Consider the following 13,054-nt stretch of genomic DNA (forward strand, 5'->3'; position numbering starts at 1 on the left):
TAAATCATTATTATCTTGCCTTTTGGCTCCTCTCAACTTACTGATTTTCTACCTTGCTGGACATCCTTCTTACACTAAGGACACTATTTGCCTTCCAGTAGCAAATAGAGAGTTGGAAGTACAAACTTAGGCTGCCAGCGCTGCCAATCTAGTATTACCACCAGGTTAACCCTGCAGCTTTTCTGTGAGTCAGGTAGAATGGGTTTTTACTTCATTAGTGTGAAATGTTCAGCGTCTGCCCTTCATGTCTGCACTGTTCTGCATTGCAGACTTGAGCTGGACTCAAAACTGGAGGCCTGCTCGAGACTGGCAATGTTTCTATTTCTAAAAGATTATCAGTTTGCTTCAGCAAAACGTTGCTTTTGCTTATGTAGATTTAAAATATCTTTGCTGTTACACTGGAGTTTCAGCAGAGAAATGAGCTGAGCTGTCACCTGGGAGCGGCTTTGACCATGGGAATGCACGTCTGGGCCAGTCACAAGGAGAGTGGATCTATTGTAGAGGGAAACATTACATTGTGGTGTGACAGACAAACAATTCCACGTGCAGAAGAGTTTGGCTTTGTAGAATGTTCCAAAAAAGTAAAGTCCTGCTGTGTGAAAAGGTTGGTGATAGGGGTGGTGTGGGGTTAGATTTTTTGGTGACTGTTATGGAATGAAGAATTCCACTGATGCAGAATCTGTCTCTAATGTAGGAATCTGCTTGTTCCACTTGTTCAAGTAAATGCTTGTTAGCATTTACTAAACTAAATACTGACTTTCTTTACAGATAGGCTTTTAAGACAAACTGCCTGAACAAATGTTCACACTGAACGTTGCTGAACTGGATAGAGACATTTCACTGTTGCTGTATTTAGGAAAAGCTAAAAAGCTTTAAAGAGACATTTTGGCACATGCTCAAGGAGGAAAACAAAGTTAGGCAATAGAATTCCTTAAATACATTCTTGAAAAAAGTGTGGAGATGGTTTCAGGGTTAGGACTGCAATGTCTGTACACTTCTATAGCAGTATTATTACAGCACTATTGACACAGTTTCTTTATTTAACAATATCAGTTTTAAAATGTAGGGTTAATAATCACACTCAGCCTGTTGAAAACAGGTGAAAACCAGAGATTAAGTTTCACAGAAGCTTTCTGCTAAAAATGTTTCCTTAACTCTGCAGTCATAAAATCAGCAAGTGAATTTTTATTCCATGGGATTTACCCCGAAGAACAATCAGTACACGTTTCTGAATTACAGAGGTTGGGACTCAGACGAGAAACCTGATTTCCCATTTGGAAGAAGGAATGGATTGGTTTCCTAAATATGTTGCTGAGCATTCAAAAAATGACACTAAGTGGTCAGTGTGACAATAAGTGAGGAAAGAGAAAAATTAAGCTCTTTATGAAAACAGTAGTATCAGTCTAGTCTAGAAGGTAATAGGAAAGGAAATCTTTTACTTACATCTGCCAATGTTCTCTCTACCATAATACGCTTTTATCTTTATGTGAAAAATATTATGGGATGCCATTATCCTCTGCTCACAGAGGTTATCTTCCTCCCAGGTACTGCACAATCCAAGCCAGGTGTAAGCTATGAAGCAATTTATGTTTTCATTGGAGTGCTTAAAGCTGCTTGTTTGGGGATTATTTGGTCAAATAGTTGTAAGATATTCTTAGCATCCTGTCCTTTATCCAGCTGAGCAGTCCCCGTTCACCTGTTTGGTCTGGGAAGTTCACTGTAGATATGTCAAGGAAGAAATATTCTATCTGTTCATAAACACACACTTGGGCAGGTAGCTTCTTTTTAGTCTTGTCAATTAAAATTGCTGTTGCAACAGCAGCTGGAGGAATGTTGAGGAAAATGCATTAATTTGACTTGGTTTTTTTTACTTATTTGCTGTTGTGGGGTAGATTTTCTTGCAAATAAAAAAAAACTATCTTAAGGAGTTTTTAATAAGGCTTTTTCTCGTATATATCTTTTTGTATTTGAAAGCACTGCTCACCCTTTTATATTGAGTTCTGAAGGATACTTGTTTTATTTTGTAGTAAAGGTTGAATCTCAGGCCGTGTTCTGATTGTAGCAACTGATTGTCCAGGTTATCTTTGGTATCACCTGTGTGCTTGTCATCCACTGAAATTAATTTGCTTTTGTGGGCTTTGGACTGTGCTACAGCTTTGAATTTACTTTTTTATTATGACAAGTGTATGTTTGAGTACTCATGGTAATAGTGGGGGAAAGTGAGCTTATTAAAAAGAAAGACCATGTGACCCATTTGAAAGTGTCATAACTCATATAAATTATTGACTAGAACAATTGTCTACTTCAGACTCATTTTTTTGAATCCAGAGGCCAACTGGAGTGTCAACCATCCTTATATAAAAAGGAAACGGGTTCTGAGAGATGAATAAATATTGTCTGCTGCAAAAAAGGGCTTGGCTCCCACATCAGCCGTGTTTAGAGCAACCAGAAACTGTCTGGCAGTTTTCTTTAGTCACATCTGGGTGACTGACATGAAACCCAAGGATTTTTTTGCAGAAGGGTGGAAACTGAATAATAATGACTGTAGCACACACACTGGATATTATCAGATATTTCTGTCACCGAGTGTTTGCAAATAAGAAGACCCGGAGGGTGGGGTTTATATGTGATTTATAAATACATTGATTAAGGAGTTCTGATCTGCCTCTCTTTGAGCAAATATTTTGACACAGAATCTTTTGCAGTCTATGAATGGATTTTGCAGAGACTTTAATTTCGATTGATAGTAATCAGTCAAGACATTCTCCTGAATAAAGCAGCAGAATCTATTTTGTAGGTGCTAGATAGTGTTGCTGAGTCCTGAGAATGCACCTTATTGAATAGAGCTTTATGAAGTGGATTGTGATTCAAGGAGCAATAGCTGAATATCTTTTGATTGTGTTCACTTAATTGCGGTGGTGGAGTATTTATTTTTTTATTTTTACGTTTTACTACCTAAATTACCTTGTTGGTTAAACATAGTTTTCTGGAGAAAACAATTTAAAACTTTTGGAATGTTGTGTTCTGAGGGCTTGACTTGAATCTCACCTAAGCAATGTCCAATGTGATACTATTGGGTTATCTTTCCCTGTTGGAGTTCTCATTGGCCTTTTTGTTTTTTTGGTTTTTTTTAATTTTCATTTTAAAACAGAGGTAAATATTTAAACCAGAGTTACTTAAAATGAACATTTTTTCATCAAACTTTTCTGTCTTCTTGTTTTTTATTGACAAGTTAGTTTACATGTGGCTTTGCCTGTCACCAAATACCTCTACAAAATCACTTTCCAGCTCAATGAGGTGCATTTGTTGTCTCTTACAACCTGACAGCTGGGCTTCTCTGTACCTGGAATTTCAAAAATGAAGTCAACTGTCTAGAAAATTGCATAAAAACCTGAAATGGCAAAAAAAAAAAATAAATAAATCTGACAGCAACTTGCTGTTGCCTTCATTTTAGGCCTTGTTTAAGCTTTTAAGTCTCAGGTGGTCTGGAGAATCCTTTTCGGTTTTAAATGAGTTCTGCTCTTTTTGATGCAGCGTTAAGAAACGCTGAAAAACGTGGGGAAGTTCTGTTCAAAACCATGAACAGAGCTGTTGAATTTATTTTATTCGACATGTGGGTAGGCTGACCTTGTCTGGCAGCCAAGTGCCCACCAAGCTGCTCCTCCCTCCCCATCCTTGACAGGGGACAGGGGGAGGAAATAGGGTGGAAACCTCATAGGTTTGGAAACCTCAAAGTCAGGGCAATCATTTGCCAATCACTGTCACAGGCAAAACAGACTTGGGGAAAATGATTTTAAAATTTGTTGCTAATTAAAATAGGGTGGGACTGCAAGGGAAGAAAAGGGCAAAATCTAAACCACCTTCCTCCGCCCTGAGTTTTTACCCAGTCTCCACTTCTGTCTCTTCTGCTTCCTTCTCCCACTCTGAGCAGCACAGGGGGATTTGGGGGTTGCAGTAGGTTCATGACACTCTGTTAGACACCAGGTCAGTGGTTATTGGGTCAGAACCACCTTGTGGGGAGTGTGTGTGTGGAGGAGGAAGGGATGGGTGCAACTTCACGGAGGTGGGGTGGCATCCTGTCCCTTATGGCAGCCCCTGGAGCCCACATAGGGAAGCTCTGGAGCAGCTGCCAGTCAAGGGGAGCCCAGGAAAACTATAACACCCCACAGCTCCTGGAGCCCCTAAGCCAGGCTCAGATTGGCAGGGACAGTGAGGACACTGCCCTATAACACCCCACAGCTCCTGGGGGCCCTCACCCAGCTCAGATTGGCAGGGAGAGTGAGGACACTGCCATATAACACCCCACAGCTCCTGGGGGCCCTCACCCAGCTCAGATTTAGGGCAGTGAGGACGGTGCCCTCACACCAACCTGGAAGCCCAGAGTGGTTGGTGGGTCAGAGGCCCCGACTGGAGGGGTTGTCCACAGGGCAGATAAAACCTCAGGCACGTGTTTGCCTCGTGTCATGGCCCTGCCACTTGGACATGTGAGAGCTGGTCTTCTGCAAAGTGTCAGTGGTAGCTCTATGATCTGTCTCTCCCTCTCTCTCCTTCTCTCTTCTTGCCCCCTCTGCTTCTCTTTCTTTGCTCCTTTCTTGGTGCTCAGGGTGGCTTGGAGCTGGAGGGATTGGATCTTGACTTAAGCATTGTGGATTTGTTGGATCTTGACTTAAGAGTAATGGATTGGTTAGATTTTGACTTTAGGGTTGTGGATTATTAGTGTAGGTTGAGCCAGTATTGTGATGGAACATTTTTGTGTCCCTTTGAACTTTGGCCAAGTTCCCTTATTTACTCCCCTAAATTAATAAAGAAATCCCTCGGGAACAAGTCTGTGGCTTATTCTCTTGACTCTATCTCGAGGTATTAAAAAACCCTATATCTCTATTAAAGTAAAACTCCTTGTCAAGCCCATGAGCCAGCAACTCCAGGGGCTGGAGTCCTACATGCTCCCCATCCTTCCTCACACCTTTCCCGTGCACCAGTTTGAATTCTGTCTCTTTGGCTGCACTCCTTCAGGATAAATCTGCTCCCTGCATGCACCCTCCATGGGGTGCAGTTCCTTCAGGACATATCCATCTGCTGTGGTGTTGGAGTACCTGTTCTTAAGGGCTACAGGAGGAAAAAGAATCCTGGATATAAATGTTTAGGCCCTCAGAGGATATGGCAACAGTGCACCTGGGAGTTCTTGGGAGTAGAGGAACACTAGCAAGATTATGGAGGGGTTTTTTATATGTGAATGTATATATTTATTCTCTAAGTAAATGATATGCAGTATTTGGATATTACACTAATAATTTTCATGGATGTTGTGTAACTTTGTCTGTTCCAGGGAGTATGACTTCTGCAACATCACCTATCATTTTGAAATGGGACCCCAAAAGTTTGGAAATCAGGACTCTCACAGTGGAGAGGCTGCTGGAGCCACTCGTTACCCAGGCAAGTATCTTTGACTTGTTTTGCTTCTTCCCTTATCCTGATGCTGTATTTACTCATTTCACGTAATTATCTTAATAATATTTGATGATAAAAACGTGAGCAGTTTTTGTTCGTGTTCTCTGGTGGCAAGCTCTGTTCAAACATGTTTGGGAGCTCTTGTTCTAAATAATTTATGGTCTCAAAGCTTGAGCAGGAATACAGTAGCAACAACTATTTACTTAAGTCTACCTTAAAGCAATTTAGAAATTCATGAAACAGTCAGTCTAAGACTGAGCACACGCTCCTGGTTTGTTATTGCACCACAGAAGACAGATTCAAAAAAACCCAAACAAAACCAACCAACCAAATTGCAGAAACCCTTAAAACCTGTTTCATTTTATGCTGCCATCACTGGGAGGATGTAGAGGCCTGGTGCCTTTCTGTTCCTGAGCTGATGTTAATAATGGGAAACTGGTTACATAATTTAGTAACCTTCGAGATGGGAAGCTCCATTATTTAAAATACATACAGAAGTCATTTTTCTTCTAGGAATGCTCATATTAAAAATGAATGTCAGCTATCCCCATCTGTCCATCCACCTGGTACTAACAGTTTTCTTGTAGAGATTGTGGATCTTGACACTGTGGATCTTGACATTGGTCTGCAGGACAGAAATGCAGGCCTTCATTTGAGTGTGAGAACAGACTTGATGTCTCTGTTTTAAGAATAAATCTTCTTTAATTCCCCCCCAGAATGATGTATCTGCATGGTTCCTATGCTCCTACAGTGAGTCACTGTGTAAAGAAATGACACTTAGTCTTTTTTCTTTGTTTCTGAAAAGAAAAAAAAAGTTATTTTTCCACAAATTATTCTGAACATGAAAGTCTCTAACCATGTGCACATATTACAGACTCAAAAGCAGAGAGATGTTTCATTTCATGTAGTTGCTGATAACATGGTAATTAACTTTCATTGCAAACCTTCATAACTTTGCTGTTGATGTGAAAGACAGACTAAAATCCTGAATTCGTTGTAAAACTAACTAAAAATGAGGTTACAAGCCCTCAGTTATTCTGATACCAGCATTGGTACAGCATTTGAAGCTGCTGTGCACCACAACCTATTGGAGGATGAGCAAGTTACTGGGTGTTCTGTGAGGGAATTTCGTGTTTTCTTTTCACTTTGTTTTCCCGCAACTTGCCCAGAGAAGAATCCAGCAGCCAACAAGTTAAAATGCCATTGTAAGTTCTTGGTTTCACAACCTGCTTGGATTAACTGGGCTTAGCTAGGTTTGTGTTTGATGGAGTGCCTCAGCAAGTTTAAATCAGGGAATTACAAGCTGAACTACAAGACATGGTTTTCTCCAATGATGACAACTTCGGTTCTCAAGATTGTGTTTTGATGAGGAACAATGTATTTCTATTTCAGCAGTTTGTCAAGAAGACTAGAGAAGATAAAATGCTGTCAAGAGAACTATTGGGTTATTGCTTTATTCAGTGTTTATGAATATCTTCATTCTGATTTCTTCTTTTCATGGGTTTCTAGATAATATGAACATATAAACCCCCCTTTTTGAACATGTAGTTTAATTTCCTGTATTAGAGAAATAAGTAGTTTTACTTATTTCCCTGTACTTTAATCCAGTAAATGTTTGACTAAAGCATGTTTTGTGTGAGCCACACAAACATAACCATGGAAGCTTCAAGTGATGAGAAATGTGTTACCTTCAGATTGTGTTTATCCGTTGCATTTTCAGCCGAAGTTGTTCAGCTGCTCTTTCTGTTTTTCTCAGATAAGTTAACGATGATCCCAGTTTAAAGGCTTTTTATTTTTTGCAATGCCTAAAATTGCCTTTGCAGTCTGGTCAAGTCAAGAATAGTATCTCGTTTAGCCCTGTTTGGGCTTCGATGGCAATCTGCCTGTGCAGTGACAGCCTCCACAAGACACCATGTGCACGTTCCACGTGCAGAGATTTGGATCTCCTCAGGAAGTTTCAAAGCAATTTCCTTCCTAAAGAGAACATCTAATTTGAAACTTCATCGTGGCAAGTAAATAAATTAATCCCGTTCATTCTGAAGTCTGAAGTCTGCTTGTAGGTTCATGTGTGAGCTGCTTAGCAAAGAAACCATAGGGATGGGAAGTTCTTCCGTGAGTCATTAAATATGGGTCACTGGATAGAAGAGAGAGGTTTAATGGCCCAAAATGCAACAGAACTTTGCTGCAAAAGTTCCTGAGCAACCAGATCTGCCTTTGAAGGCAGCCCTCCTTTCACAGAATCACAGAATCATTTAGGTTGGAAAAGGCCTCCAAGATCATTGAGTCCAATTCCGACCAATCCCCGTCTTGTCAACTGAACCACAGCTCTGAGTGCCACGTCTGGTTGTTTTTTGAACAATTCCGGGAATGGGGATTCCACCACCTCCCTGGCCAACCCCTCTCAGTGCTTGACAACCCTTTCACTGGAGAAATTCTTCCTGATGTCCAGCCTGAACCTCCCCTGGCACAGCTTGAGGATGTTTCCTCTTGTCCGGCCTCTTGTTCCCTGGGAGAAGAGGCCAATCCCCACCTGGCTACAGCCTCGTGTCAGGGAGTTGGAGAGGATTTTTGACCAGGAGTTTGGAGTTGATGACATCCCGAGTCCTGTACAGCCAAAATTTGCCCAATGCTGTGATTTTTAGCACCACCAAGAGAAATTCATACTTTATTTGGCATTCACACTTGAATATTCAGAGCACCCCTCTTGTTCTCCAAGCTGTGTATGATTTTGGGGAATGCTTGGAAAGCTGGAAATGCTTGTACACAAGTCTTGGAACTCCAAAAGTGATAATTTAGTCTTTGTTATCTGGGGGAGTGTATTTGGGAACTGACTCTGAACTCGGTGTATATATAGGCACAAGACTGACAGATTTTCGAATGGTGTCAAATCAACAGGCTTCTACTGAAATTTTGGAGAGTAATACAGAAATGTGATGTGAGTTTGAAAAAGAACACCTCAGTGAGTCAGGAGAAGAGAAAGGTGCATTAAAACTGAATTTTAGACAGACTCATTAGTGTTCCAGATGAGAAAATATGGATAACCTAAGAATTGATTTAGAAGAAATTCTAACACAAGAAGGTTGTCTGAACTGGAGGCAAAAAAAAAATAATAAAAAATCCTAAAATCCATTAACTGATCGTGAGAACACATTAGAAATGACAGAATTGCATTTATTCTAGGAAGCCCTGAACTAGGAAACTAATTAAAACTTTTGTCTGGCTGTCAGAGGTGTAAGAAGATTGGAGCTTGCTGGGGTACTCGTGTTCCCAGTGCTTGTTGTCATGGTTAAAGAGTAAAAGACATGCCCTCCACATGTCTTTCATCAACTTACCCTTACTGAGATTTTTCTAAGAAATACGTGATTGAAAAAAATATTAGAATTTCTGTTCTCAGCAGTATTGAAATTGATAATTGAAATGTGTTTCTTTTCTCTGGCTTCAGTGTCACAATTAGCTGAAAGGATAAGGTTATTGTATTCATTGCTAATTTTTTTTTTCTGAGAGTTTATAGTAGCCAACCTTTGTTTACTGTAAATCTTAAAATTTTTAATTCTATGAAATTTTTATAAGGAAGTATATAACTAAAACATATTCTTGAGGGTTACAAGAGTGAGGGTTACTGCCTCTTACTCTGACCTTCATGCACAGTAACTCAAGTGAATTGTAACTTTATTTTTTTTTATTTGCAAATTTATTTGTTTTATTTGTGGATGGATTTTATAAGAAGAAAGAATCACATTTTTAGGAATGGTTTAACTGCAATTTCATGATATTTTAGGTATGGCTGGAAAATAAAACTTTTGGAGCCCATAAGGAGGTGGGATATATTTTGTTTTTGTTTCTGCTGGTTTTGAGTGCTAATTAAATACAGATATGAATGCAAGTTATGTAAGTTAAGGAGAGAAAAGAAAAAAAAAACAATACACAAATAAATCCCAACTATAAACCAGCAACATCCATGCAATTATTTTTTTGGAAAAACATTAAAAATATTGATATGTGAACACAGGGATGAAAAAAATGAAGGACTTGTGTCTAGTTTTTGATGATGACATTTGCTCTTTCGCTAAGATTTAAATCTTCGAATGCCAATCTGTGGTTCTTTTCATTAGTTTTGCCCAGGAATTTTAAATAGCAGGGTGGCTGGTTTACAGCTGTGCCTTTATTACCAGAACTGTGCAGTGGTTGTACCTTTTAGAATCTTTGTATTTTTGGACTGTTATTTATTATTGCAGAGGTTTAACAATAACACAGATAATGGTGAGTGTTGCTGTTGCAGATTGTTGGTGACTGATTATGTTTTCCCTCAGTATGACACATTTTTGTCCTTCTAGATTTGCTGTGAAAAGACAGTTTGGAATTGCAGTGCATGTTTTGTGTTTTTTTTTTTTTTCCAATAAATTTAAGATGCTGTTAGAGTGACTTAAAGGCAGGAACAATATGTTGTAAGGCAGACAAAAAAAATTGATTAAAGATTTTGCGTATTTTTTTATATAGCATCACTCAGTAAAATTAAGTGCCTGTATCTATAAAATAAACAAGTCATTAGATAAAATTCCAAGGAGTTTTAATTAGTGCAGTTTATGTAGAAAATAATAATAATCATGTCTGTGTTATTCTTCTTGAACTTCTGATTAATCCAATCCCTTGTGCAGTGTATTTGGAAAATGGGCTGATTTCTGTATTGCCATAAGAAAGATAAATATATTCCCAACCATTCCAGTTAATTGGATGTTATTCATATTCAGTGAACCTTGTTTTCGTTGCGTTTGAGCCCTAAATCTGGTGTGCTATTTTTCATGAGAATTATGTTATGGATTAATGTTGTCAGAGAGCTGCACCTGAACCACAGCTGTGCACGGACACAGCTCCCTTTTGGGGGGTTGGTGAATGTCTGGGACTGTTCCAAACAAGTTTGGGAAAAGTTGGGTAGTGGAGCACTTTACACCTGATATTTGTTGCCCTTGTTTTAGTAATTGTGCAAAATCTTTGAGCAATTACTGCATTTGATAGCCGGATTTACGTGAAGTTGTTTCCATGACAGACCGAAGGGAAAAAGCTCCATTCAGCTGTGCAGTAACGTCAATATTATTTTAATTTTTTTTTACCTGAACGGGACTATTCTCCCAGAAGTGAAAGTAATTTCTCTTTATGCTTTTCCTGCCGGAGCAGTCTCAAACCTGTGCTGCTTCTGGTGGTGTGGTAGGTTTGACTGTGCCCCAGTTTTCCCTGGCTTGGATGAGGTGATGGCCTTTCATGTCAGGGAGCTGAAGTTGAATCGTATCAGAAAACAAAGATGGAACTTTTCTTCTCTAACTTCAACTGAACTTTAAATGTTTTTTATGAAATTATTATGTTGAGTAAGAACAGAATGCTCTTTTTTTTCTCCAGCATTATAGAACCATGGAATTTTTTGGGTTGGAAAAGCCCTCTGAGATCATTGAGTCCAGTCATCCCCCAGCACCGCCACGGCCACCACTGACCCATGTCCCCAAGTGCCACATCCACAGGGCTTTTAAATCCTTTCAGGGATGGGGACTCCAACACTGCCCTGGGCAGCTGTGCCAGGGCTGGACAACCCTTTCTGTGGAGAAATTTTTCTTGCTATCCAAACCTCCCCTGGTACCACTTGAGGTTGTTTCCTCTTGTCCTGTTTTTGTTCTGTGTATCGCGTAAAACAACTTCTGAACTAAAAACCATCAGCTGCCTTTTTACTTTAGGGTGTTTTTTTTCAACCATTTGATTCTGCAAGAAACATCTGCTGCACTCTGGCCATCACAGTTTTTCTTTGCCACTGGATTCAGTAACATCCCTGCCTCTCTGCCAGCTCTGGTTGGGATCTTCTCAGCATGGAGACTTTTTATGTTGACCAAGAGAACCTTTAGCTAAATTTTATCTTCTCTATTTTTACTCTCCCTTGCTTGAAAACTGCAGACTATTTATAGTGTGTACTGTCCTGTAAGGTCTGGACCTTGTCACTCTGTGCCTCCCAGTGATTATATTCACTGTTTAAAGGTGTTTATGTATGTGCTTGTACTTTGGAGTTTATGCATGTGCAGGTCAGCATTTGTGGGAGGGAGAATGGAGGGTTTTGGATCTCATCCATTACTCCCAGGTTCTGTTTTTATGGAATAATGGTGCTTAGCTCAGAGCAATGCAGTATGGTGGCTGCCTGTTCTTCTCTTCTGCCACACAAGCCAGTGTGGAAATGGTGAGAAAATTTGTTATTGGTGTGTCATAGCTGGAAATGCAGGTTATGCTGGGAGGATCTCAGGTGTGTAGTAACCGGTGACTGGAAAAGCTCGTGGCTAAAATGAACCTGCTCTGATTTGTAATTCTTTCTATTAAATGCTGGATTTTCCATCTGTTTGATAACTTTTCAGTTTTCTTCATCATTAGGAAATTATTAGTGGTTCAGGGTTACCAGGAGGTGTTTTTGTCTTTCTGTAGTACAGACAACATAATCTTCGCAATTTAGCTTAAAAAAAAGCTTTGACTTTAAAAAAAAGCTTTTATTGTTTCGACCCTTCAGTGTGACAGGGAGTGTGCCCTTATGAATCAGGTTTGCTGTGTATGACATGAATATTTAATAGAATCATAGAATCATAGAATGATTTGGATTGGAAGGGACCTTAAAGACCATCCAGTTCCACCCCCCTGCCATGGGCAGGGGCACTTTCCACTATCCCAGGTTGCTCCAAGCCCTGTCCAACCTGATCTTGCACTATCCAGTGCCAATATCCAATGCTCTATCCTTGCAATATCCAATGCAAATATTCTGCTTGCCTTTGCAAAAGCAGTGAATAAATAAACCATCTGACTCGATGCAGTGTTCGGAAATCATCTCATCAAAGTGGAACCAAGAGAAAAGACACAGGGACAAGAAGACCTACGCCGTGGAGAAACAGAGCTCTATGTAGACAGTGTGCACATTAATATAATTAACACACCTATATAATTAATATACCACCCCAAACCTCATTGCTTGGATAGCAGGGATACTAGTTATCCTTGCAAAAAACCCAAGTTTTAGCTTGAGGAGCGAGAGAACTGCTGGAAAGTTTCCCCTGTCCTGGCTGATTAGGCTCTCACGGGACTCATGCCTCGACTGAAAAGAAATATAATACATACCCAAAAAAGAAAAGTCAGATAACTGAGGATCAAGCTGGAATAAACCGTGAGAAGTTTTGCTGCTATTTCCAGTTGGTGTCTTTGTTACAAGAACAAATGAAATGAAGTGTAGAGATCAGGGAAGGGGGAAGTTGGTTGAATCTTTTGTGGAATTGTAGAATCACAGATGGTTTGGGTTGGAAGGGACCTTAAAGATCGTCTTGTTCCAACCCCTGCCGTGGGCAGGGACACCTTCCACTATCCCAGGTTGCCCAAAGCTCCATCCAACCTGGCTGACACTTTTCTGTAAGTTTAGGGAAGAATTCCTGCAGGCAGTTGCGTCACTGAAGCCTGGGGATGTCCCTGATACTCTTCCTCCTGTCTCCTCAAATAGCACACTGGGAACTTGTCTAGGCAGTTTCCTAACCCTGTTCTATTCTTGTACGTGGTTTTCTAGGAACTGTTTCATGGAAGAGTTTTCAGAGAATGGTGTTCC

The 13,054-nt window shown here is 40.0% G+C and overlaps 1 protein-coding gene across 1 annotated transcript in view; it reads left to right on the top strand.

Annotated features, from left to right (window-relative positions):
• LOC108504257 (catenin alpha-2-like) overlaps positions 1-13,054 on the top strand; it is a gene marked incomplete at its 3' end in the record, with an annotated part of 101,664 nt that overhangs the window by 32,977 nt on the left and 55,633 nt on the right. The window contains exon 2 of the mRNA XM_017828991.1: positions 5,327-5,433. Coding sequence (XP_017684480.1) covers positions 5,332-5,433 — 102 coding nt within the window. The remainder of the gene's footprint in view (positions 1-5,326; positions 5,434-13,054) is intronic.

The sequence above is a fragment of the Lepidothrix coronata genome, unplaced genomic scaffold (assembly GCF_001604755.1).
Source record: "Lepidothrix coronata isolate B3197 unplaced genomic scaffold, Lepidothrix_coronata-1.0 Scaffold156, whole genome shotgun sequence".
In the NCBI taxonomy this organism is placed as follows: Eukaryota; Metazoa; Chordata; class Aves; order Passeriformes; family Pipridae; genus Lepidothrix; species Lepidothrix coronata.